The sequence below is a fragment of the Rhipicephalus sanguineus genome, chromosome 5 (genome assembly GCF_013339695.2).
Source record: "Rhipicephalus sanguineus isolate Rsan-2018 chromosome 5, BIME_Rsan_1.4, whole genome shotgun sequence".
Classification (NCBI taxonomy): Eukaryota; Metazoa; Arthropoda; class Arachnida; order Ixodida; family Ixodidae; genus Rhipicephalus; species Rhipicephalus sanguineus.
The window spans coordinates 19,844,818-19,871,329 of record NC_051180.1 but is presented as its reverse complement, the minus strand read 5'-3'; the positions used below and the strand labels follow the sequence as shown (position 1 = coordinate 19,871,329).

General features: G+C 45.9%; 1 protein-coding gene across 1 annotated transcript in view; it reads right to left on the bottom strand.

The window, feature by feature from the left end:
- LOC119393337 (sodium-coupled monocarboxylate transporter 2) overlaps positions 1–26,512 on the bottom strand; it is a 49,754-nt gene that overhangs the window by 2,306 nt on the left and 20,936 nt on the right. Inside the window, exons 4-17 of the mRNA XM_037660308.2 lie at positions 26,423–26,491; positions 26,298–26,349; positions 25,443–25,510; positions 24,520–24,600; positions 23,991–24,064; positions 9,739–9,879; positions 7,703–7,832; positions 7,039–7,127; positions 6,070–6,179; positions 5,041–5,108; positions 4,175–4,261; positions 2,937–3,097; positions 1,947–2,044; positions 234–352 (exon numbers count right to left, since the gene is read on the bottom strand). Of these exons, the coding sequence (XP_037516236.1) occupies positions 234–352; positions 1,947–2,044; positions 2,937–3,097; positions 4,175–4,261; positions 5,041–5,108; positions 6,070–6,179; positions 7,039–7,127; positions 7,703–7,832; positions 9,739–9,879; positions 23,991–24,064; positions 24,520–24,600; positions 25,443–25,510; positions 26,298–26,349; positions 26,423–26,491 (1,347 nt within the window). The remainder of the gene's footprint in view (positions 1–233; positions 353–1,946; positions 2,045–2,936; positions 3,098–4,174; positions 4,262–5,040; positions 5,109–6,069; positions 6,180–7,038; positions 7,128–7,702; positions 7,833–9,738; positions 9,880–23,990; positions 24,065–24,519; positions 24,601–25,442; positions 25,511–26,297; positions 26,350–26,422; positions 26,492–26,512) is intronic.

Genomic DNA, 26,512 nt, shown 5'->3' with positions numbered 1-26,512 from the left:
AACACGTAGCGGAGGGCTTCGGAAATTTCTACCACCTGGGGTTCTTTAACGTGCACCGAAGTCTAAGTACACGGGCCTTTAGCATCGCGCCTCCATCGAAATGCGACCGCCGCTGCAGAAACCGAACCGGCGTCCTTCGGGTCAGTAGCCGAGCTCCGTAACCACTGTACGCCGTGGCGGGTTCCTTATACGACCTTTGACTTTATTGTAAGTGCTGTCGTGGATATACGTACCTCCGCCTTAGGAGATCCACATTTTTGTTCATTGTGCTTTGTAGTTATCGTCCTGGAGTAGAGCTTCCTCATGAACGGCGCTATTAGGCTTGGGTCAACATCAGCCGAGTTCTTGAAACCTGTGTGGCGACAAAATAACGACAGCCATTTCTTAAAGGGGTGCTGAACTACTTTTCTAAGAAATCATCGAATGACCTCAGTATCTGAGTTTATTGCCTCACGAATCGATTGACGCAAAAATTTCTCGAGTCCGTCAAGAACAAGCGTAGTTACAGGGATTTGCCGCACGCTTCAAGCGCTTTCTCTCCTATTTCGTCCCGACGAGTGCGCTGGAAGCTGCACAGGGATGGATGACAAGGGGGAGACGCAATCGCTCTCTCTCGTTGCAATTTCTGTGCGCGAGTGTGGTTCACTGCGTAATGTTAGCAGACTATGGAGCACAGCGCCGGCACGTGACGGCACCCCATGCCAAGGAGAACATCTGATACAAACGCCGCTCTTGATCTATGTCGGCTATTGGCCAATAGCATGCTACCTGTTTTTCGACGTCAAGCAGCAGGGTTTGCCCACCGGAGAGAGCGAGAACGGGCCCCTGCAGTGGCGAAAATCCAGAAAAATTACAAGGGGGACGCACATCTTGCCATGGTGGGCATTTCTGTTTTTATTTTTATCTATATAAAAATTAAAATCACGCTTTGAAATAAAATAAAAAATACTGCATGGCGTTCCCAGCCCACGTAATTGCACTGTTCTATTGAATCTTCTCTGAAAGCGGTGACGCGGCAGGTGCGACACAGCTCAGGCATATTGAACACAATCCCTACGCACTACAAAGTAAACATGCATTAGCAAAAAAGTTGATTGCACGTACTATACTTAACTCTCAAGCAATTCAAATATATGGCGTTTGAAAGTTGAATCTTAAGGGGTGTCTCCCCCAGCCTGAACATAAGGGGGGGTCATGACCCCGTGATTTACGCCAGTGGGCCTCTGTATGAAGAGAGCGTGTTTGAGAAGATGGCAACTTCTGAAGTCTCCTTCCAGCACACGACTGCATCAGGGGCGTAGCCAAGGGGGGGGTTGCGGGTGTTCAACCCCCCCCCCCCCCCGAAATTTTTCAGTTTTGCTTGCGTATATAGGCACGCACACATACAAACGCACGCACGAACATACATAAAGTATGGTTGAACCCCCCCCCCCCGAAAAAAATTTCTGGCTACGCCCCTGGACTGCATGGTTTGGCTGAGCTGTTCATATAATAGTGTCTTCTTTCCGCAGGATGTGTTTGCTCACCAAACCTAAGGGATGGTTCAGGACTCCTTTAAGCTAGATGTTTCTTTTTTTTTCTTTGTGCAAAATGTGCGAGTGAACTTCTTGGCTTCCTAACTGCTCAACTGAAACACGTACTACTGCCGTTCGGCAACTATTTCATGCAAACAGTACCAGCTTATCTATTCATCTACTTTGGATGCCGTAGCAACGGAGCTTACAGCATTGTGGCGTCCATTTCTTTCAGCGTTCTGTTTCGAAGTTGTTGGGCTGACTGCTTGCATAAAAAATTGCGCTTTTCGAAATGTTTGATTCTTAGGGGCCTGACTAAGAGATGTGCTGTAAACGGGCATTAAAGCTTCATTTACTGCCTCGGGCGTCATCATTTGGCATTTGGTTTTTCCCCCGTATGCTGCCGGAAAGCAGCATGACAGAAGCACTCACCACAAAGGAGCGTAATGAGGACGTTTACGATGAAAGTGGTAAGGAAGCTGATAACGGGAATCCACAAGTAGGACACATGGTACAGGTCGTATATGCCGCTGTAAACACAAGCAATGGAATAAATTAGGGGCTGCGCATGCGTGCTTTGAAGAAGAAACGCCATCAGCGCACGGTCGCACCGAGCTATAGATATACGGGCGCGGAACGCCAGTACTGGATTGCTTATTTGTCCCGGTCAGTACACATAGAAAACGAGGAGCAGCGCAAACAACAGAACAACATGACACAGATGGACTAAGCGCCGACTTACGCTTGATTGTTGTAAACATGGTGTAAGAACACCGTGGTTGTCTCTGTCCTGTTCACGCGGTTTCTCTCGTTTTCTATAAACGCTAGTATGAATGTGGAGAGAGGTATACATCAGACAGCTAGATATGTATTTGCCAGAATGGCTGATTGGACGAGTTGGTTATTCATGATACAATTAGTATCAAGTGTTTCAAGTATCATAGATAGATAGATAGATAGATAGATAGATAGATAGATAGATAGATAGATAGATAGATAGATAGATAGATAGATAGATAGATAGATAGATAGATAGATAGATAGATAGATAGATAGATAGATAGATAGATAGATAGATAGATAGATAGATAGATAGATAGATAGATAGATAGATAGATAGATAGATAGATAGATAGATAGATAGATAGATAGATAGATAGATAGATAGATAGATAGATAGATAGATAGATAGATAGATAGATAGATAGATAGATAGATTTTTTCTCCTTTTCGCTCTCACATCCTGTTTTTGACGCCTAGGGTATCTATCCATGAAATCTAGCTACTTTCCTTGGCTTTTCCTCCTCCCGTCTCTCTCTCTCTCTTCACAATTACAACGACACTATCACTGTAAGGCTACAAATGAATGAAACAGAAAAGCACGGCATCTGTCACAATCACACGGGTCAGCAAATATCTCACCCGGTGTAATATGTCCGATGGATAGGCACCCGAGTCGTGTAGTTAAACGTGCACTGTTCAAGCGTAGTGCGGACAGCCACTGGTTTTGCAGGATAGAGCATGCCTCCGATGGCCACCCAGAAGGACAGTCCCATTCCCGTGACCATGGACAGCAAAGCACTCTGCGGAAGGAACCAGAAAAACACATTTGAGATAGACACGTATAAAAACAAACGCGCCTTTTTCTTTTGTTCTTTCTTATGCTGGTAAACATGACGATTTTACTCGCACGCGACTGCACTATACGACGACAGCACCAAGACAAGTATTTGGCAATGAAGGAACGCATAACAGACAGATATATGTGTGTAACGGAAGTCACTAGCTATGCAAAAAATATCGAACATATAGCATTTGCTGCTTGAAACGTTTGTGGAAGATTTAAGCGTTTCGCGCCAGTCTCTATAGTTGCAGCATTTTACCGTAATTTCCTCACTCGTAACGCAGTGAATCCGTATGAAAAATGTACTTGTCGCAAAGTGCGGACTTGTGAGTCCTTGTCATCTGTACGCTTTCCTGCGTTGCTATTCCGTCTTGTCGCGCAGTTTGTATCAGCGCATCCGTGCCAGCTCTCCTAGCTGTCAATCATATTATGGCATTTACGTGTCGAGCATGGAAGGAAAAATAAAGTTCAGTGAGCCTGAACCGACACTCTAAGGTCGCCAGAGAATGCCGTATAGCAAATCCAGCAAAAATGTGTATGGCAGCGTGTTACGCACAAAGCTAGCGTGCAAAGCAGCGATCTGCGCATATTCCATGTGCCAAATAGTGTCCAATTGATTCCCAGTGTTCAATGTCCCAGTGCAAGGTTTGCATTATTGGTTTGTATGTAGGATTTCGGATTAACTGTGATCGCTCGGGGTTCCGTGATTCGCGTTCATATTAAACGCTCAAGCGTTCCTGTGCTTTGCCTCCTGTCAGTTTCGGCCGCCGCGGCGGGAACTCGAACACGGGACCTCGTAATCGGCGGCGATACGTCATAGGTCAGGGGGTCATCACGGCCGGTTTGCATATAAGTACGAGGCAGGCTGTCGAACACAAGTTAGCTATTTCGATATTACTTTACTTTCAAAGAGAGGAAGACTCTTGGTATATTACGTTCTTTTAAATGGTCTCCAAGCTCCATTACAATAAACCAGCTGCTGCGCAAAGTGATGCTAAGCACAACGCTGAAGGCGATTCATGTGCAATGAACTCACTAGGCTTCCGCACCATGGAACTAGGAGACCGACGAAGAATGTGGCTCCAGAGGCACCTCCAAAGGATCCAGTTGTGACGAAAGTTGCCTGCGTATGAAAAGCACTTTCTTGGTCAGCCCTTTTATTGGCACGGTAACACAGCCCAATGCAAAAGATACAAAGAGTTTACTAAGCAGGTGACACAACCTGCAGTATACGCTTAACCCCCTCTGGTATCGCTGCCGAGCTGAAGTTCTGACCAAGTTGTTTTGTGTTTCACGACAGGCTTAATTGTTTATAACAAAAGCGCGCTGAATAAGCGCTGAATAAAGCGCTGTGCCATTACGCTTATGTGTGTGTGAGCGCACGGTTCCAGGAAAACTCAAATGGCTAAGAATTCATCTTTCTTGGAACCACGCCTTCTCAGCATTGACTCAAAATGTGCTAGTGTGAGAGTGCATTTCTTGAGTGGCTCCTCATCAAGAGTGACAGAGGAGTATTATTGAAATTCTACGTTTGATTTCATTTAGAGGTACCAGTGCATTGTTCTAAACGAAGTTGAAGACGACATGCCGAGTCGCATCCAACTTGCGGATACGAGGGTAAACACCTTAGCGTAGCGCAACGGTTACTGGCGCATCGTGTTGTAACTGTGATAACACATTCCGCGGTTATTACCAAACAGGCTGGGCAAGTGAAAAGATTTGACCTTTTTGCTAGATGTCATTACCGAAGAACGTTCAGGAGCAATAAGGGACACGCGCAATTTTCAACCCTTGATTACCGCGCTTGAAACTGTCTCAGCGCTAAATATTCGCGAGATTTTGTTTAAAGAGCATCAGTATCACTGTATGTTGAAAACGGCGCTTGATTTAAGGCTGTCTTACCGACATGACGGAAGGCAGGCTGCCGGCAAGGAATGCAATGACCACCGTGAGGATACCGTAACCGGCAGCTGCGAAAAAAAAACAACAACAACGACGTTGCTGATGGTCGCAACGATAGCATGAAAACACACTACAAGAACAACATCCGACAGCACGTTATAGCGCTGTACCGCTGGAATTTAAATTATGGTTTGATTCGTGCTAGGTGGTCGTTACATTCTGTGGTACCAGCAAAAGGCAGATGTATGCTCTCAAGTCAAAGTAGTTTGAATTAAGATAAGAAAACATTATGTAGTGACAAGTACTATCAATTAATTATAGTAAATAAAGGGACGCAGACGCAGAAAATAGGAAAGACAGGGGCCACGGGCGCCGTCTTTAGGGTCCGCGTTAGATGAATTTTCCAGCGATAACATTGCAGGTGACCTTGCAGTTTCGTTCACCGTGTTCATGTAATAGCTTCCTAAAAACAACCAATAACGTCGAAAGAATGAACAAACTTGGGACGCTCGAAAAACAGCTCTTCTACCGAACGTGCCAAGCCACACAAGGCAGCCGTTTTCACACTGCACCGTTCTATACGTAAAAAAAAAAAAAGAAATATCGTTCCTACATGTGCGGTGCACCTTTGCACGAGCTCGGGCCGACCTTACATCCGTAGTTGGTCTGACTCACAGACCAACCAAAGGTTCAAGCCGCCCGATTATCTTGAAGCCGCCCGATTCTCGGCCTCGGTTTAAGATATGCTCGTATATATTGTGCGGGAAAGCATAGCAGACTAATCTGCGCACATCTCACTTGTAGACTATATAATAATAATAATAATAATTGTTGGGGTTTAACGCCCCAAAACAACCACATGATTATGAGAGACGCCGTAGTGGAGGGCTCCGGAAATTTCGACCACCTGGGGTTCTTTCACGTGCACTCACTTGTAGACTGATTTCATCATAATGCGACTCGACTGTAACGCACTAACTCACAACTCAACACGCACAAATCAACAGCTGGTAATTTGTACATGCATACCGATAGCCTTCGTCACCCACATGGTTCCTCTGGGCGACAGCTTCACCTTCGCCTTTAAGAAATCTTCCCATGTGATCGCAGCCAATGCATTGTAACCAGATGACATCGTGCTGTAATAAAGAAATTAGGATTGATCAAAGGAGCTGACATATTATTAACATTTCCCACTCTGATTTAGCATGAATACTGGAGTAGCAATACGAGCCCCATGCCAAATACGGGGTGTTGTGTTACCGAACCGAAGTTAACTTGCTTTAAGTCTATGAGGGTGGCAATGTGGGCTTGCTGGTATTGCATGGTAATTGATGGTAGCGCAGGCTAAAAACAGGGACAACAGAGAAAAGGCTCACACGACACAACATATGGTGTGCCTTTTTTCTGTTGTCCCAGTCTTTAGCCTGCGCTACCATCAAGTAGAATATTTTGCTTTACATGATTCATTCCTAGCTTGCTGCAATATTTACTTTAACGTTACAAACTCCTTATCTGCACTGATTCTGGTTGATTCTGATAAAAAGAACAGATGTTCAATACGAACTTGTTGCACTGCAGAAGCAGTAACGACAACAAGTGCGTATTGAACCTTAGTGCTTTTTATCAGATTAGATTTTGCTGTCTAATGAGCGAAAATCGCGATAACGTTATGAGACACGCTGTAGTGGGTTACCCTAGTTTTATATATATATATATATATATATATATATATATATTGCATTTGCATCGTTATGCATTTCTCAGTTTTGCATTTCGTCCCCTAAGCTCGAGGATGTGTGTTCGACTCCCGGCTGCTGTGGCCGGCACTCGAACCCGCGTCCTCAGCTTAGCGGCGCAATGCCGTGGCGGCCAAGTCACCACGGTGGGTCACCCTATCACAGCAGGGTCTATCGCGACTTTATCGGATGCATAGCTATATCGAGACTTTACTTTATTGGTACAAATAATAATAACACAGCGGTGATTCCTTTGTACCTGAGGGATCCGCTGTAGACGGCTGTGACGAAGAGCCCAGCTATACCAGGCAGGCGATGAAATGTGTCCATCACAAAGTACGGCATTAACTGCAACCAGAAAGAAACCTTCGATAACGATTTGTTGCTGCGGTTGTTAAACCAGTTGCATTAGACTATGCTGCGTATGTTCTATGCTGTTCTAGGCTACTTAGTGCCAGCTCTCATATCTACAACAGAGCTTGCTGTCTGGACTGTTAAAAAAGATGGGGTGAGATAAAAATGTTGGCTATGAGGGAGGTTTATGTGATGACTAAATTTATGGTGTGAAAAGAGCTACTGGCATTACAAAAGGTACCTTTAGTCTTCTTTGAATAGATTGCTGTTGCTTTTGCATCCAGTGGCCGTGCATGTACAGATAAATCAGAATATTTTCTTTGCGTTAACTGTCCTCTGCTTTATGTGTTACTATCAGTAATAGTATTTATCAGTAACAGTAACAGAAATTGCCAGAAATAATTAGTTCGATGCAGATAATCATAAAACACTCATATATGTTTATCACTGCTTGTGTCAGTGACAGATGCAGCAACGTGTATAATGATCGGGCTGCATAACAAATAAAATGATTTTTCAGAGGCCTTCGACGGCATTCATAGAGATAAGAAATTTCTTTGTTTACTTGCCTCGTCGTACTTGTTAATAATGGACGCCTTGACTGGATCACACTGGTGGTAGAGAGTGAAAAGCACCAAGCCACAGAATACAGCTAGCATCATTGTGACTGCCACGCCCAGCATGTTGATGTACAGCGCCCTGCAAGTGTGAGCCTGCGTTTTGAAAGGTGCATCGGAAAGCGCGCATCGCTGCCTGAAAGTGATCGAGGCCGCACTGTAAGGGACCCATTCGCCAAGTGTGTGATCGTTCCTTTGCCAACTTATATATCCACAGTATTGATGCTACCACAGCTCCGGAACAACGCGCAGCACCTGCGTTACCATAAGCGCGCCTAGCACAGATGAATTTTTAAATGCGAAGCATTTCTTAGCGAACCTTTGGCACTTTAAGCGTTTCTATCTATCTATATCTATCTATCTATATATCTATATCTATCTATCTATATCTATCTATCTATATATCTATCTATCTATATCTATCTATCTATATCTATCTATCTATATCTATCTATATATATCTATCTATATATATCTATCTATATCTATCTATCGATCGCCTTCTTAACTTGGTGTAGACCAAAATTGGCATGGGAGGGTAAGAGTACTTGACGAATATGACTGTCGGGTCATGACATGAATAACGAGAAAATCCTATTGCGCATGTCGTCAACCTCTTTCCTCTAGACACCTGTGGCACATACCCGTTTACCACGGGCCGCAGTGTACGGGTATGCTCAACAAGTGATTGACAGTTTATATCTACCCAGGTACGGCGAGAACACACATTGGTATTTTAAAACCGACGTCGGCAGCGTTGACCCGACGAATAGAAAGAATAACAATTATGATCCCAGCAGGAATCGAACCCAAGCGTTCTGCGTGGCAATCAGGCATTGTACCACAGAGCCACGCCATGTATATAAACAGGTTTGGAAAAACAGCCTATGCCGGCGTAATGTCGGTGCAACATCAGTTGTGGTTGTGGTGCTGGCTATCTAATTTTACAAGAAAGCAATAAATACTACATATGTACTCCTACGATACAGGTGTCATATCAGATTAACATCTGTGGCTCCAGTGTTGACTTCGCATTCATATAGCTGTCCAATAAACATTACATTTGCATTCCTATGATTCAACAAGCTATATTGAAGCGTTGCTCGACCCCGGAGGAATACACTGACGAACGTTACGTAAGATATTCACATGATTACACCATAAAGTGCACTTAGTTTCGATAATGCTGACGTATGTACTCTAACGTGAGGGCTGACGTTACGTCGCACCACAAGTTACCCTTTAAATGCCAGTGTTGTCGACGTGCCTGGTAAGAACACGATGTGCACACATCTACTACACTTACAAAACCATCTCGATCCACCTTGTAACGCTTGGCTCAAAGCCATAATGGCCATAAAATACAGCATAGAAGTACTCGCTGACTGCTTCGCATGAAACCGATTCCCACAAGGAGTGGGATCCGCCGAATTTTTCATAGAAATTGTCGTAATGCTTAAATTAAAAAAAAAAAATATTGGCGACATCAAATTTGAATACGAATAGAATGATCAGGCAATAGTTTGGTTGACAAAACAACGTCTTGGGACTTTCGCCCCCCTCCAAATGCGGCCGTGGGGGCCGGGAATCGAACCTGCGTCCTCATCAGGCTTAGCGACGAATCGCTGTAGCTGCTAACCGTCATGGCGGGTACACGGCAATAGCCGAAAGTTAAAAAGAAGAAACCAGGTTATATGGAAGAAGAAGAGCTTCGCTAAAGTGGCAGATATATACTTGCTGTGAGACTTGAACAAGCACGAGCTATAATATTGGTTGTACACAACACAATCTGACAAATATCTTAAGTGTATACGCTCACTCTCAATCGAAGTTACTATCATCCTAAAGACACACAGTCTATGCTTTCCACATCGATTTTATCTGCGCGGTCAGCTACATACAATGGAGACGGGATAACAACGGGGCCCTTTGCATTGTTTTCTCACAAAATGGTGTCATCGAACACAGTCGCCTTCTGGATCACTCACGTGCGTGCCTTGCGAATGGAGCCGAGGGCGCAGAATCGCTGAATCATGCTCTGGTTGGTGCAGAAGCCCATGCTCCAGGTGACAGAGCAGCCGATGACCACACTCCAGAAGGTGAAGGTCTTCTGCATGTCGAAGCTGATGCTTGCCACCGAGAAGGAAAGGAATCTGATTAGCTAGATCGATCGACCATGGTACACACTCAAACTATGGTACCATTGAAAAAGTGTTCACATTTTATAGCAAACCTGTATGGTCCCATGCATTTTCTGTGTGCGTCAGCAAAAACGCTTGTAAACTGCGTAAATCCCTACATCGGTCATTAAAAATTGAGGAGGGAACACACCGGCCACCCGCGGCAGCACGTCAAGCGCATGCGGCAAGCCAGGTATGACGGCGCATGTAGCGAAACGAAGAATGCGACAAGACGCAAGTACCACGTCAGAATGGCTGATTGGACGATTTGGTGATTCATACTTGAAGTACGAGCGCGTAAATGCACAGGGGCCAAAGGAGACAGGGAAAATGAACCTGTCCCTGTCTTCTTGCGTCCCTGTGTAGTTACGCGCTCGTATTTCAAGCAAGTACCATGCTGCTCGAAAAAAAAAAGTTAAAAGAGCGTACGCTAATTCAAAAGGGACTTTCTGTACAGATATTTCGGATTGAGTTACTGGGTGTGCGGTTCGCTATGGTTCGAAATTCTGTGTCAGTTTCTGTGTCGTATGTTAAACAGCATCGCTGGTCATTCACCTTCTCAGAGTGGAATTCCTCGCAATGTTTTATTAGATAACATGTACTTTTTCTTCAGGTCAACAGCAACGATCGACAGAAGGATGGCTTATAAGTAAAGTGCTCGATGGGACTAGTTGGTAGCACATGACAGGTCGTCTTAGCGCAAAAACTTTTCGACGAGGAATTAGACGAAGGCGACACACATAAGCGCTTGTATGTGTCGCCATCGTTGTGTCCCTCATGCAAAAGCGCTTGCGCTACGATGACCTATCATGGACCAAGCAGTGTCAGGAAAGAGTGCTAACTTACAAAAAAATCGCAGCATATCCACGGAGTGAATGATGATGAGTGGGCGAAGCTGCGGAGGTTCATCGGTAAACCGTGAATCTTCCGTGAATTCTGCCCAGTACATCATCACCGACGTGAGATCGGGCGCGTTTATACTAAAGGTTCGATGAGAGTTATGACGATTTGCAGCTCACTTTAATTTTACATGTACGCTGTGAATTTTCATTGTTTAATCACGCACAGGAGAAATCGCACACACACACTACCTTGGAGGTCAAAATCCAGTGCCTATCCGCCTCGTGCATCGGTATGGTGGCGCCACCGCTCGGCTCCCCTGGTGACTAGCGAGGAGAAAGGAAGATGTGCCCTCTCCCAACCCCCCATAGGATCCCATGCATTTTGAATCAAGTTTGCGATTTCGTTGCGCAAAAACAAACTAGCGCCATCTCTCGACAATACGCCACACCGACGACGCAACACGTCCTCTTGCTTCCACCGACTGGCCATGCTCCAAGCTAACTCCTCTCTCCACTTTCTTTTATTTCTTTCGGTGGCCGTGAGAGCGCGCGCTGTGCACTGTGCTGTAGCGTACCCGACAAGACCGGCTGGGCTCGTCGCGTCTTCCTTGAACGTTGCAACGTTAATATTGTGTTAAGGCGGTGGCCACACGTCGGATGACGAGCCCTGATTTCGTTCAGCTGCCATCTCATCAACGGCAATGTTTCAGACGCCTCAGTTGTGTACTTTTGTCCGTTGGTTGCGGGACAAGATGGCCTCCTGCAAGACCGCGTTTTTCCAAGTCAGCTGTGTGTGTAGTTCTCGGCGTCGTAGCAGTTTGATGACACGAGGACGTCAACTGGTGCTACATCGTGGGAACCGCTGAAGTGACTGCAAGCTTGACGACATTGTGCCAGTATATTCTAGCGTACTGTACGCGCACGATTGTGCTACACTTAAAATACCGCGCTTGGCCTCGAGCGTCAACCTGGTACGCCTGTGTGCAACAGGCGTGTTGTTATCGTTGTTGCGTCGGTTAATATTGAATTGCAATTGGAATACCGTTTTGGCAAAGGTAAGTGAAGCTGTAAGTAGTTGTTCTGCTATATGCTCGCTACTCCACGAACATTACTTCTAGAATCGCATTTTATTTTGAGCTGCACGTACCAAAGGAGAATCTAGCATACGAGATACATTGCACGCGTGCGCATTTCCTATATAAATCTGAGTAATGCCACGGGTGCGCATTTCCTGTATAAGTCTGAGTAATACCATGCTCAATTTAAAGCGCATGTGTTAGAGGATTGTGGCTTCAATGGTGAAAGTGATTAGATATTCCGAATTATGTGATTGCAATGCAGTTAGAACTTTCTCATATGTTAATACGGTCTGTGAACAAAAAAAAAAACGCTGTGTGAATGTTTGTTGGTCATTTGCTACAGTACTTTCACGCATTATTATGCAGCTGTGTGACGGCTGTTAAAACGTTCAGCAAGTTAGATTTTGGTTTTCTTGGCCTAGTTGAGTGCTACGAGTGTTGGGCGAAGATAAAATCGCGTGTCTTTTGTGCGTTTCTTAAGCAGGCATACAGCCGTAATAGTCATTGTTGTACTGTTTGGGGTGTTCAATAAAACAAGAATGCTGTTTTGTACTGCAACAATTTTTATTTCATCTGTGTTAACAGATCACGCAAACAACTTGGACACGTGCACGTAAGAAACGTACGCAGTGCATCGCGCGCACGCATTAAAAAACGGGCCTGTCATTTTAAAACAAATAATATAGAACAATGGACGTAACAGACGGCATGGTTGTCTAGTGGAGCAGCGTCGGCAGTACAAATATCAAACCAGAATGAAACATGAATAGAAAAACGGAGAGTAACAGGCGCTTTACCCACGGCTTCTCTGAGCCGCGCAGATCACGGCCACCTGGATCGGGGCGCGCGGCGGTGTTGCTCCGGCCGTCCCATTCGGCGCGCGCCCCTTTGAAAAGTTGTAATTGAGGTAGTTCAGACGCGCGCCGCGACGCGGCGCTCTCCTCCTACCCCGAGAAAAAGTAGAATGAACTTAATCTATAAAGGCAAGGGAGAAAAGGATAACATTCGCTCGTATAGACCGCTAACAATTACATCGGTGCTATACAGGTTGGCGATGCAGGCAGTAAAATTAAAAATAGAAGCGTGGGTAGAACAAAATGATATTTTGGGAGAACTTCAGAATGGATTTCGAATCGACAGGCGGTTAGACGATAATCTGTTTGTTCTTACCCAGTGTATAGAAATATCTAAAATAGAAAACAGGCCCTTATACGTAGCTTATCTAGATATCACCGGGGCGTATGACAACGTTAATCAGGAAATTTTGTGGGATATATTGAAGGAAGTGGGCATAGGTGACGACTGTGTACAGCTTTTGAGGGAAATATACCGAGGAAATACAGTTTGTATAGAATGGGAAGGAAAAAGTAGCAAGGACAGCGTTGAAATTAGCAAGGGGCTGAGACAGGGATGCCCTTTGTCCCCGCTGTTATTCATGCTGTACATGGCGAGGATGGAAAAAGCGCTAGAAGGTAGCAACATTGGATTTAATTTGTCACACAAACAGGTCGGAGCGATGGTTGAGCAGAGGCTTCCAGGTCTATTTTATGCTGATGATATTGTCTTATTTGCGGACAGTCAAGATGATATACAGCGACTGGCAGATATATGCGGAAGGGAGTGTGAGGCTCTAGGACTAGGATTTAGTGCAACAAAATGTGGATTGATGGTATTCAATGATCACGGAGACCATACGGTATTAATACAGGGCCAAAAAATACCGAGGGTAAGCGAGTACAAGTACCTCGGAGTATGGGTAAATGAGGGGGATAGATATATGGAGGTACAAGAGAAAGCATCGGTAGCAAAGGGAAAGAGGAATGCTGCAATTATGAAGCACAAAGCTTTATGGGGATACAATAGGTACGAGGTGCTTCGAGGGCTGTGGAAAGGTGTGATGGTTCCGGGGCTTACATTTGGGAACTCAGTGGTGTGCATGAAGTCAGAGGTGCAATCAGGAATGGATGTAAATCAAAGGACGGTGGGCCGCCTCGCGTTGGGCGCTCACGGGAAGACGACAAATGAGGCGGTAAAGGGTGATATGGGATGGACAGGCTTTGAAGTGAGGGAAGCGCAGAGCAAAATGAGATTCGAAGAGAGGCTGAGGAAAATGAAGGAGAGTAGATGGGCAGAGAAGGTTTTCAGGTATTTGTATAGAAAAAGCGTTGACACGCAGTGGAGAAAAAGAACTAGGAGGCTCACCAGTAAATATACGGCTGGCAGTGCGGGCGATATGGCAACAAGGAGCATTAAGCGGAAGGTCAGAGAGGCGGAGAGGACTTATTGGATGACAGCGATGGAAAAGAAGCCGGCTCTGAGTAACTACCGAAAAGGAAAAAAACGAAATAAGGAGGGAAAGGTTTTATGATAATTCAAGGGGAAGCGCTTTACTGTTTGAAGCAAGGTCGGGCTGCCTTAGAACGCGTAGTTATAAAGCGAGATTTAGTAACGAAGAAGAACAATGTACATGCTGCGGGAGAACTAAGGAAACGATGGAACATGTACTGATTGAATGTGGCGATATTCACCCAGGTATACGTGTGGGCACGAGTCTACATGAAGCCTTGGGTTTTAGGGACAACAATGGAAAGCTGAACACGTCCGCGATAGAAATAAGTAAGAGACGGTTAGAGTATTGGTGGCAGAAAAGTAGAGATAAAGAACAAAAATAAATAATGGGGGAAAAATAAGGTCATTCTGCCTTAAGAGGCAGAGAGATGGACCGTGAATTTATATTTTTTGGTATAATAACATAGATTTAATCAATGTAGATAAGGTATTAGGCCAACATGAAACAAGGAAGCTTTTTTTTTTTTTTTTCTTCGAGCCTGGTGGCAGACATGTCACCGCCCCGTTTTAAAGGGGACGCTCATAGCATCCATCCATCCATCCATCCTTGCGAATGATGCCGCGCTGACCGCGCCGTAGACAGCCGCACATGTGTTTGGAAAAATGCACACTGGACATCGTGCACGTGGTGACTGGAATCAAGGTACGCTATTATGTAATGTTAATCGGGCTTTACACAGTGAGTGTTGTTCTCTGTAACATGTTACAATCGAGATAGAGCCAAGCAGCGTGCTTAAGAGACTTCGTGTGGCGCGGCGCGTTCATGTGCCATGACCACGGCCGCTACATAAGTGCCATGACACATATATTGTGCCGAGTACGTGATTTTCCGTGCTTCTCATTCTTTGTTTTGGCAATCGTTTCTCCCACGGCCGCCTGGACCGGCGCGCGCCATGCTTCTTTCTAAAGGAAATACATTTTGTCGTCGTCGGCACTGCATAGCTATCTTCTGCGGTCGAGCGCTGTCTTAAGAGCATCACGTTGCTGGAAAACAATTGCGGTAATGATAATGCTGTAGTCGTTTTCTCCTTGCCGATGATAGGCAACATTTTGATATGGGCACGTCTCTTTGCATTCTGAAGTTCCCACGATACGACAGTGATGTGAATGCGACGTTCTTATTTAAGCGCAGGTCGCATGTAGGCGAATTTGAACGCGAAAGCGATGAGTGACGCTTGTCGCCTGCGAATTAGCTAAGGGTCGGTCGCGCAATGGCCACTTTTTCTCGTTTTGGTATCGAATTGTCGTTTTAACGCGACAGCATGAAAGAGCCCGTTTCCCAAGTAACATTTTATCCTTGGCAAAATGTCGGCCTGACGTCGCTGGCCAACTGCACTGTCGTTGGCTCAACCTTGGCAACCAATGTAGGGCCGGTCTTGGGGATTGACATTGGCCTCATGTGGGCCTGCGTCGGCACCCGATGTAGGCCCGTCCACCGTGGCCGACGATGCCGAGTGCATGCCGCTCGCGGGTTGACCAAGGCCCGACGTTACATAAGCGTCGATTTACCGACGGCCGTAGATCGGTTGCGGACGTTTCTCGCTAGTATTGCTCTGCTTTTTTTTCTTATTTTTTGTGCGTGTTCTAACAAAACGCATCAATTGTTTTTCTGTTGTGTTGGTGCGTGTCGTATTTAATGTGAACGGGCAGTTTATAGAGGCGTTTAACTCTATCTGAATTAATTACGGGCAGAGTGCACATGTAAGACGGAAATAAACGCCTCTAACGGTCTGCACTAATTAACGTGTTAATACGTAACACACAATAAAAGAAAGACGTGAATATAAGTTTTCTCTCTTTAGATGTTTCACATTGTCATACCACATTGACTTCAGGCAAGTAATTTGTTTTTAGTCTGCGTACCACGAGGTTACGCCTGTTAGCTGTAGCTGCGAGTTTTTCACTCGCTTGCCTCATTTACCGTGTTTTTCAGAAACGTGCCGTACGGCTGCGTGCCTTACTGTAAGTCAACACCAAGAAAGATTACGTTGCCTCGACGCCAAAGTGGCATTCCTTCCAGCAGGTAAAGCTCGCGCACTCAAGGCCGCAGCATCCCAAGGGAAATCCGCCAACCTCCTTTAAGCAGCGGAACCAACCCTCGGATCGTTTCCCCAATTCTGGAAGCACTCAGAAAAAAAGGGGTTTTTAATAAATCTCGTGCTTTCCTTCGCATGTATACTTTTTACTGATATGCTGCACTTCAGAACACCAAAACAATTTTCTTGAAATGTGACTCGCGGGTGTTTTCGCTTCGGTCACCATCATCACGACAAGGACTGGCGCACACACACACACAAAAAAATAAAGAATATAGCGATAGCCGCCATTCATCCTTTTATGTGCTTTTTGTGAGGGTGGGGGAAGTGCTATGCTAACTCAGGGTTACTCTACAGCGATATCTTGAAGGCGCCGCAAACCTTCCCGCATAGAGCGCAAAGGAATGGAGGGGTAGTAGGCGCGCGCCGCGGTGCGGCGAAAGGAGCGGTCACGCCCCTTTCTGCAATTACGCCTCCTCCGTCCGAATGGGACGGCCGGAGCAACACCGCCGCGCGCCCCGATCCAGGTGGCCGTGCGCAGATCCACCTATCGCCACCGTCCGCCGTTGGTGGCGCCACCAGTACCACTGAAAGCAGCAGCGCACGAGGCGGATATATAAGGGGTGGTCAGTGAACGGTTGTGCAGCGCGAGCGGTCGCTTTTTTCAATCAAGACGCTGCCTGCGTCGGCGCCGCTGCGCCGCGAGGCAAGATAGGGGGGGGGGAACCGTGGGAGGACCATGAGGCGATGCGAAGCCGGAGCACTTGCACGATCGCGTTCTGTTGGCGTTCGTTGGGCATGCTACCGACCTCGCGTCGTGGAATGCGAAGAGGGACGCTACGCGCGTCGTATCTTCCATCTAGCCTGGCCGTTAATTCTCACAGGGCGAGCGGGGAATGCGGTCGACAGGCGGGCGAGAGGGGGGCAGCGTAGGAGAGGAGAGAGAAGGGGAGGGGACGCGCATGCGCTCGAGCTTATCGCGGCGTTGCGCAGGAGAGAATTTCGGCATGTCTAGCCCGCTTTTCAGAGGAAGAGTGGGAAGGGGGAGGGAGAGGGGTATGGGAGAGGGGAAGTGGAGAGGGGAAGGTGAGAGGGGTAGAGGACATGGGGAATGGTGAGGGTGAGTGGAGAGGAGGTGTGTGGCGAGGGGATGCGCATGCGCAGTAAGGGTGGTCACGCCGCACACCACCACCACCGCCACCGGACAGATACTGCCGTTTACTGCAGGCTGCCGGGAGATACGCCGGACAACGGAGACGTGACAAGGTTAGACTAAGAGGAGCTACGCCCCTAAAATTCGGCAGATCCCACGTACCATGGGAGTCGACGTTATGCGAAGCTTGCGGCGGGTAGGGGACGGTGGCGTAACTTTTTTTACTGAGCGACACGTTACAAAATGACGCTAAAGATTTGTGTAAATTTTATACGCACACATATGTTGCAGAGCCGCATATGTGTTATATAACCAGTTGTTTACGGTTACGTATGCAACGTGGGTATTACCAACACCTGTAGCGGTAAGCTGATACGTAGTGCTTATACCTGTCTCAAGAACGCACGCACGTTTCAGGATCCCGTGTACATGTGTGCAAGAAGTTCTTGACAGCTCTTGAACAAGGGCATCATCACCGTAATCAGTGAGCACCAGCAGCTGGTCATGACTTGTTATAGTATCCGGTCGTGATCGTGGTGACGAGGGGTCCATGTGTAGTGAAGTATGTGGTATAGTAGAGCTGTTGGAGTTCGTGGATGCCTCGGTCATTTCGTCGACAAATTGTCTGTCGACAGAGCCGGCGACATGTCGGAACCTGAAGCCACTCATCGCATTGGTGAGGTTCAGGCAAGGAGGTTTAACCTCCTTGGGTTCAGGCCGTCGAGGCTGGTAGGCCTGGATAGTGCTACGTAGACCAACATCAGTGGATGGTGTTTGTCGTGTTCGTAGACTACCTGGGTGTGTGTGGCCTACGTAGCCTAATCTACAAAGCGGCTGTCAATCAATCTGGCATCATCCTCGGTCAGCATGAGGCCATCGCCCAGCCTCGTAAGAAATGAAGAGGACACTGCGCCGTTCTGGTGGACGAAGTGCACTTTACGGTGTGGTGATGTGGATATCATATGTAACTTTCGTTAATGTATTTCTCCGGGGTCGAGCAATGCTTCAATATAGCTTGCTGAATCATAGGAATACAAACGTAATGTTTATTAGACTGCTATAAAAGCGGAGCCGACACTGGAACTACAGACGTTAATCTGATACGACGTCTGTATCGAAGGAGTACATATCGTAGGAGTATCATGCAGCGTTTATTGCTTTCTTGTAAAATTAGATAGCCAGCACCACAACCACAATTGACGTTGTACCGAATTACGCCTGCGTAGGCTGTTTTTTTTTTCAAACCAGTTTATAGACCTGGCGTGGCTCAGTGGTAGAATACCTGATGGCCACGCAGAATTCTTGGGTTCGATTCCTGCCGGGATTCTAACTTTCATTCTTTCTATTCGTTGAGTCAATGCTGCCGATGTTGGTTTTCCTTAACGCTTTAGCATTTAAGTAACCAATGTCTGTTCTCGCCGTTCCTGGGTAGATATAAACTGTCAATCACCTGTGGCGCATACCCGTACACCGCGGCCCATGGTAAACGGGTATGTGCCACACGTGTCTAGTGGAAAGGGTTTGACGACGTACGCGACAGGATTTTAACGTTAGTCATGTCATGACCCGGCAATCATATTCGTCAAATCCTCTTACCCTCCCATGCAAATTTTGGTCTACACCAAGTTAAGGAGGCGATCATGAGAGCACCCAGACGTAGGCGGCTAGATAGATAGATAGATAGATAGATAGATAGATAGATAGATAGATAGATAGATAGATAGATAGATAGATAGATAGATAGAAACGCTCAAAGTGCCAGAGGTTCGCTAAGAAATGCTTCGCATTTAAAACCAGCTAAATTAGGAAAATATAATCCATGCCCGCACAGCTCCTGACATTATCGACGGTAAAGAACGTAGTCTAACTACACAAAAAAATGTCATACGTGCACCTTTATAAAAGCGTGTTTACAGCGCTGCGGTCACCATGCATATTTAGTTTTTCTTTAATTTGTGTCGTAGGCAGGCCTCCTAAAAAAGAAGATGAGAACCATAGATCATAACAAGGGCTTGCTGTTTTGATCTCATAGGAATTTGCTGGCTATGCGCTTACGGGCATTGGTATCCTGGTACTGAAAAATGTGTACGACGGTAAGAAACTCAGTTTTTAGATTTCATACGACACGGAGAAATAGATGCGGTCGAACGCAATGAATTCCGATTCCACAGACTCTATGATGATGCTTTAAGAAGTGTCGATGCTATAGCGTCCCCCTCAAAGGCACACAAACCTGCACCAATGAGCGCGCGTTGTGGACTGACGTCATAAGCCGCAAGGTTGGTGACTCCTCCCCTAACCCCTGCCGGAGAACATTATAGTACGTGAGCGGGGCTCTTTCTGCAGTTGCGGTGTCAGTCAGTTGCCGCGCTTCCGTCATCTGGGCGGGGCCTCTCTTTCCTTTGCAAGTGGTATCTAAGCTTTACTTGGAAACCCTTCCAAATCCTTTATCTCGTCGCGATGTTTTAGGTAAATCAGTGTTATTACTGCTTTCATCAATCAACGATGCTTCAATTGGAGCTCTGAAGCAGGGATGCGAGGTCGAAACGACAAAAAGTAGCCAACTTAAGCCACGGTTAGTAATAATAGCCAAAAGTAGCCACGCGTATGTGGAAGCAACTGCGAAGTTTTTATTTAAACGGCTAAGTTTAAAAGCCTTTTGGCGAAAATGCAATTAAGTATGGTGCGAATACTTCATAATTGGAATTGTTGAGATGCAATCATTAATTGTTCACTTTAACAGTAATTTCTTTCGGTCTAATGAGGTGTCCTCCGCTGTCTCAAATCTGGCATACTCTCTGCGCGTTTCTCGTGAGTTTCTGAAAAGTACTGGAAGTAACACCCTTTTGGTGACAATAAAAAGACGCCAGGCCTGCGCTGAAACCGCAGCACAGTCACAGCGAAAGCTGGAAGAGCGGCGTTTCTAGAGCCCGTTGTAAGCTCTTTTGGGGCTACAATACAAGTACACTAGAAAGGTACCCACTACGCCATAAATCACAATTTTTGTCAAGTTGGGAAGCACCGACTAAGCCATGGCTTTGTGCTACAAACGGGTGGTTGTCTATTTTCCCTTTCCTACTAAGCCATTATTTGTCATTCTGCGGAGAAGCGAGGCACCAGCTACACGTCTGTAGGCATTATGTGCACTTTGTTGACGCGACGACTGATGATGAAGAATTATGGCTCAGCCCTTTGTAATGGGTTGGAAGGTTTAAACGGCTCACCAGTTATGTAATTTGTATTGGGTGACGCCCGGTCGCTATTTCCCTCTCCCGTCATGCTGTATAAGATACGTTGACGTGGGAGAGAGACGGGGAGGGGGAGGCGACGAATTTTACTGAGATCCCGAGGAAGTGGATCATGCGCTTATGGGCTTCCTTGGCAACCAATACAAGTGCATTTGCGAGGAACCCACTACGCTATAAATCATTGTAATTTTACTGAGACCCCGAGGAAATGGATCATGCGCTTATGGGCTCCCTTGGCAACCAATACAAGTACACTTGCGAGGAACCCACTACGCTATAAATTATTGTAATTTTTGAGAAGTAGGGCAGCAGGCACTGCGCCATTTTTCGTCATTCTACGGAGAGCCGCGGTACCTGCTAAACGCATGTAAGGCATTATGCGCACTTTGTTGATGCTGTGCCTGATGACGACGAAGAATTATGGCAGAGCCCTGTAATGGGTTGGAAGCAAGGAGGTTTAAACCTCCTTGGTTGGAAGCATTCAGCAACCTACTCGTTGCGCAATTCGCATTGTGTGACGCCTGGTTACAGAATTCGCGTTGTGCGACGCTTGGTGCTTATTTTACTCTTCTACCACGCTATATTGCATATGCTAATGTGGTTCCTTCCCGACATGAAGCCTGTATAGGACCTTTTTGCAAAGCAGTTTCAAGCACCGGCATGGCTCATTTTATGTAGATGCTGAAAAATGAGCCATGCCGGTGCTTGGCAATAAGTGAAAACAGCAGCATTCACGGCTTTAGGTTGCAGGCATCAGAAGTCAAAATTCTGGCATACGCGGACGATGTCGCAGTTTGTTGCACCGACAAAGAAAGTGTTGCACAGGTTATCACTGTAGTAAAGAATTTCGGCAATGCAACTGGTAGTCTGGTAAATTGGGGAAAGTGCTTGGGTTTTTGGCACGGAGTGTGGTCATCTAGACCAGAATTTTTCGCCAATGTTAAGTGGGGGACGACACCTGCCAAATATCTAGGTGTACCGCTCGAATACTACAAAGACAATGATAACTATTGGCAAGAACAGGCAAGAGTAATTCAGTTGAAAGTGAATAGGTCGAAGGGTAATCACCTATCAATGTTCTCAAGAGCTACGGTTTGCAATTTATTCTTCGCGTCGAAACTGTGGTACGTGATGCAGGTATTGCATTGTTCACGGGCAAATATACAGAAATTTCATCGTGTCTTCGCAATTTTCGTGTGGGCCTCTAGTTGGGAACGATGCAGTCGAACCAATCTGTTTAGACGAGTAAAGAAAGGAGGTCTGGGACTGCCACATCTTTTCATTCGGCAAATCATAAACAGGTTCTTCTTTTTCCGTAATGTGAGTGACCCTTTCCTGCGCACGGTGTGCCAATTGAGGCTCATCAGGGCTCTACCTGGATATGTAGTTGGTACAGATCACATGAATGGCGCAGTCTGCGGGTATCTCAAGGAGGTGATTCTAAGTATTCGCTTTTTGTCTGTTAGATTTTCTAATGAGTATCTGTTCTCAGTGTCACGTAAAAAGCTGTACAAAGATGTGTGTGATGCAATTTTACCCGTCCCTCTGTATAGAGCCATGCACAGTAGAGGCCAAGGGCAGGACGTGCTAAAAAGGGTTAAAAGAATGCAAGTGGCGCCTTCCACGAAGTCCTTCTTCTTTAAGCTTCACACAGGCACATTGCATGTCAAGGTATTCCTTGAGGAGCGTGGTTTTTTCTTACCTTGGGGCTCAGACTGCCTTATCTGTAATAAGCCAGAAACTATTGACCATGTTTTCTTACATTGCTGGGAGGGCGTGTACTTTTGGGATGTACTACAGAGGACAATCAAGAAGGAATTCCCGTTAGATCAATACGGTATCAGGTTTCTCCCAATAGATAATGAGAATGGATTGCCGTTAGACTTAATAATGTTAACCGGCCTCCACTGTCTATGGCGGGCTCGTATGGCAGGATTTCACCGCGATCCAGATGCAAGGCCCGCAAGAATGTACTTTCGAGAGTGTATGTCGAAATTTGTTGAATTGCAGAAAACTCAGGAGATTGTACGTGAGTGGTTATCGAGAGTGGAACCCTTGACAGTGCTCAAGGAATTTTAAAATTGAGGTCTGTCCAGTAGGACGGACAACATTTGATGTTATTTATTCTATGTGTTTGTGATGTGGTTTATGTCTGGAAGCAGGCAATAAAGCAAAAAAAAAAACGGCATGGCTCAGAGGTTGAATACTAGGCTCCCACGCAGAGGGCCCAGGTTCGAACCTCGTTCCATCCTGGAATTTTTTCTTATTTCGTTTTTTTTTCTTATTTCGAGCGATACTGGTTACGCACACCGGCGGCGGCGGCGGCGGACAACTACGGCACCAAAAACGGCCGGTGAAATGATCTCATAACAGCTTTCGCTGTAAAACGACCACAACATGAGTGTGCTAAAAAAGTTGCTGTGATTCATTCACACATTGTAGAATTCATTTTGTGGGAACTACGTGCACCGGCTATCTGGATGGACACTGCCACTCGCTTTGGCCGATAGCTGCTGCCGCGGCTTAGCTGCCCGGCTTCGCATCCATCCTTCGGGTCAGCCACAGGGGCAACGCGCCGTCTGCTCCTTTAAACTGCGCAGTACGCGGCATTATCCCGAGATAGCCGACGCGTGCTTCCCAGATGAACTTTCATGAACATTTCTTGATTGATGACGAAATCTGAGCAGTTAGTATTCCTCAGTCGCAGCCCCTACCTAATTCCAAGAAACGACGCAAGCAGTTAGTCGGACATGCGATTCGTAATGTGGTTGTGTGCAGAGCGCCCTCGATGCGGAATACGGAACGCTTGCTGTTAGTGTGTTCGCTTCCAACTTCGGTTTAAAGTCGCGTTCAGCAATGATCAGTGTGAAAATTCAGGCCCCATGCGAAAGTTTTCCCAGAATTCCAGCCATGCATCCGAAAACATTTGCTTTTTCATAGTGCAGACGACTAATTCAAATTTGGGAGCAGGAAAGACAGCTTGGGCGCTATGTTTTGGCATCACATTCTCGAACGCCAACGGTTGCGGGCTTCATCAGACATTCATAATTTGGCTCCAGTCGAGGGAAGAAAAAATTGGCCAAGAAGTAGCCGAGTAGCCACGACGTTTTTCTGCCACCGCCGGACTAGAAAAGTAGCCAAATTGACGCAATGTAGCCAAACCTGGCAACCCTGCTCTGAAGCGTTCGTATATGCCAATAGTGGCGGCGAAAAATATTACTAAGAACAGTAGGCTGACTGACCCCTGGTACATCCGACGAAGACTTCTCCATCTTTGACGCAACGCTCGCTCTGATTAGCATACAAGGGCGAAGTTTTTGTTAGACGAGAATCGTAATGTATCATACACCTACTCAAAAAACTCCAGTAGTCCATGCTTGTCCACGGCTTCAATAACTGGCGCAGGTCCACCAGTCATAATTAAGCCCTGCATGTAAGGAAAGCAGTTTTAACTTTCATGTTCGGTTTGCAATGTAACAGTGGCGAGGAGTGTATGACACCGAACTGTGCTTGATCGCCTAATTTTTGCATGCGGTGTTTATTGTATACGCGGTCCGAGCCCAGCACGCTGCGAGCGTAATTTCGAAGCGAACAGAACGCCAAACACCCGTATACGTAGAACAATCATTAAGGGTTCATTAAGGGTTCAATCACTAAGGCTCCCCCTAAAAGAATAACTTATGTTTCAATAAAGTGTTTCTGTTCTGTTCTGTTCCCCTTAGACGCTTCCAAGCTGTTTGACACAGCTTTTGGTGGGCGGAATTCCCCAAAATTTGCTGAAAATGAAGTTCTCGGTGTTAGATGCGCTTTCATCAGCTTTATTGAACTGCGCACGCTCGATACGTGCTTGTGTTCGGATTGTTTCAGTGGAAGTGTTCTTACCTGAATCAAGACGATGAGCAGCCCAGAAACCATCAACACCATCTGTATCACGTCGGTCCAGACGACGGCCTTGATCCCTCCCTGTGAGATATGAATGCTTTCGTCATTGATGCTCTTACAGCTGCAGCATTCCAAGTCGCAGCAGACGTCAGTGAATGAACTTCCAAGTACTGTTTACTTCCTGTCTTTACTCCCGGAAAGCCAGGCCATGGTGAGAAGTACGTCACTGCTTCATTTTCATTTTTTCATCCATTGTGAAGCACGTTGACTTTTGCACTAGACCAACCGGGCGCCGCGATAAGCCATTGAGTTTGAGTTTCCGCGCGATATTGTTGGCAGCACGTGCACAAACTAGGATGTCGACCAGAGTGGTATTCTCTTTTTTTTTAGACTTTGGTTCTAGCAAACGTAGCGAAATTGTCTGAGGTCAATTTTCCAACGCGACCAAGCCCACCGAGCTCTGCTGACATTTTTGGACCAAACAGATCTGGCCATCTGTTTAAAAGCTTTTCTTTTCTTTTTTTGTGTGTGTGTTTTTACCTATTCTTATGCAAGTCTTCGTGAATTTTTTTTTCTCTTTACTTTCCTATCTTCTTTCCTGTTTCTCTCCTCCTAACTTCCTTTCCTCTGTCTCCTCCCGAAAGAGCAGGCAGGCGTTGTGCCCATCTATGTAGCAGTTGCCAGCTTGCTCTCTCCCTCTTTTCTCTGTGTCCTTGTGTATCTTTGTATGCAAATCAAATAAATAAATAACTTTCTACAATGCAGCTTTGGAGTTGTTTTCAGAGAATTATTATTTCACCAGCGAGTGATGATTTCACCGATTCGCGTATTTGATTATGAAAGCTTGTTCTTATAAGGCGCGACAGCATTAAATTTTATGTCGCGATAACTGAAGAGAGAGAGAGAGAGATGTCAGCACTCACAATTGCCGTGTAAAAGGCGCAAACACCACCGTTCAGTAAGATGGAGAGCCACACAGGAAGTCCTGTCACTGCATGGGAAGAAAAAGCACGGTTTTCAATACAGGCAATATCTCATTCTTCCGAGGATCAGCGGGAAATGGTAGTACACCTGACAGACCTTGCACGTTAGATTCCACACCGACAACAACCCTTCTCAATTGCAGCTAGGAATCGATGACTTCACGTGTTCGTCATAGAGCACGCGACACTCTATATGAAATTATTTTATGAAAGCGCTTTATGAAAGCATTGCATGAAGGTACTTTATACGTGGCACTGTATGAAAGTACTGAATGAAAGCAACAGACAATGAAAACAAACCGCGGAATTCCTTTCGGACACTATGTAATGACCTTGAAATGATGACCGTGGACACTTGACCCACTAACAAGGTTGTTTTGCAGCTTTATCTCTGTGTTCATGCGAACAAAAGCAGTTTTTACAGTACCTAACATAAGGATATGGCTACTTTGTCCGCGCAAGGAAGACATACATGGAGATGCTGCTGCTGGCGTTTAAGTATGTTATTCGAAAAACAGATTTTCGTGTTCTTAATTTGCAAATCAGTAATAAAAGCTGACTTGAAAAGTGATTGTATCAGTGACTTGAGTTGCACTCAGACCTGAAAAAGCTTAGCCAGGCGTGGTAAATAAATAAATAAATAAATAAATAAATAAATAAATGAATAAATAAATACCGTACGAAGACGTTAAAGGTGCTAAAGACTGCCTCATTGTGCGCTTAACGAGCACGATTTTAGGCTAATGTGTTCGGAATTTCGTTTCACTAAGTGTTAACCAAAGGTACGTCACTCACCCGACCCAAGCGCAAGCGACGGAGCGTACAGCACTACTCCCATGTAGAAACACTGAAATGTACAAAAATGAAATAATGTGGGAATGTGTGCGAACGGGCGTTTAAAAATTAAGCAAGAACTATACCAGTTGGATCGTAGTCATCAAAGATGTAAGCTTGCGGATGAGCACAGAGTTGAACCTCTTCTCCAGGTACTGCATGAGAAAGAGCCAGGT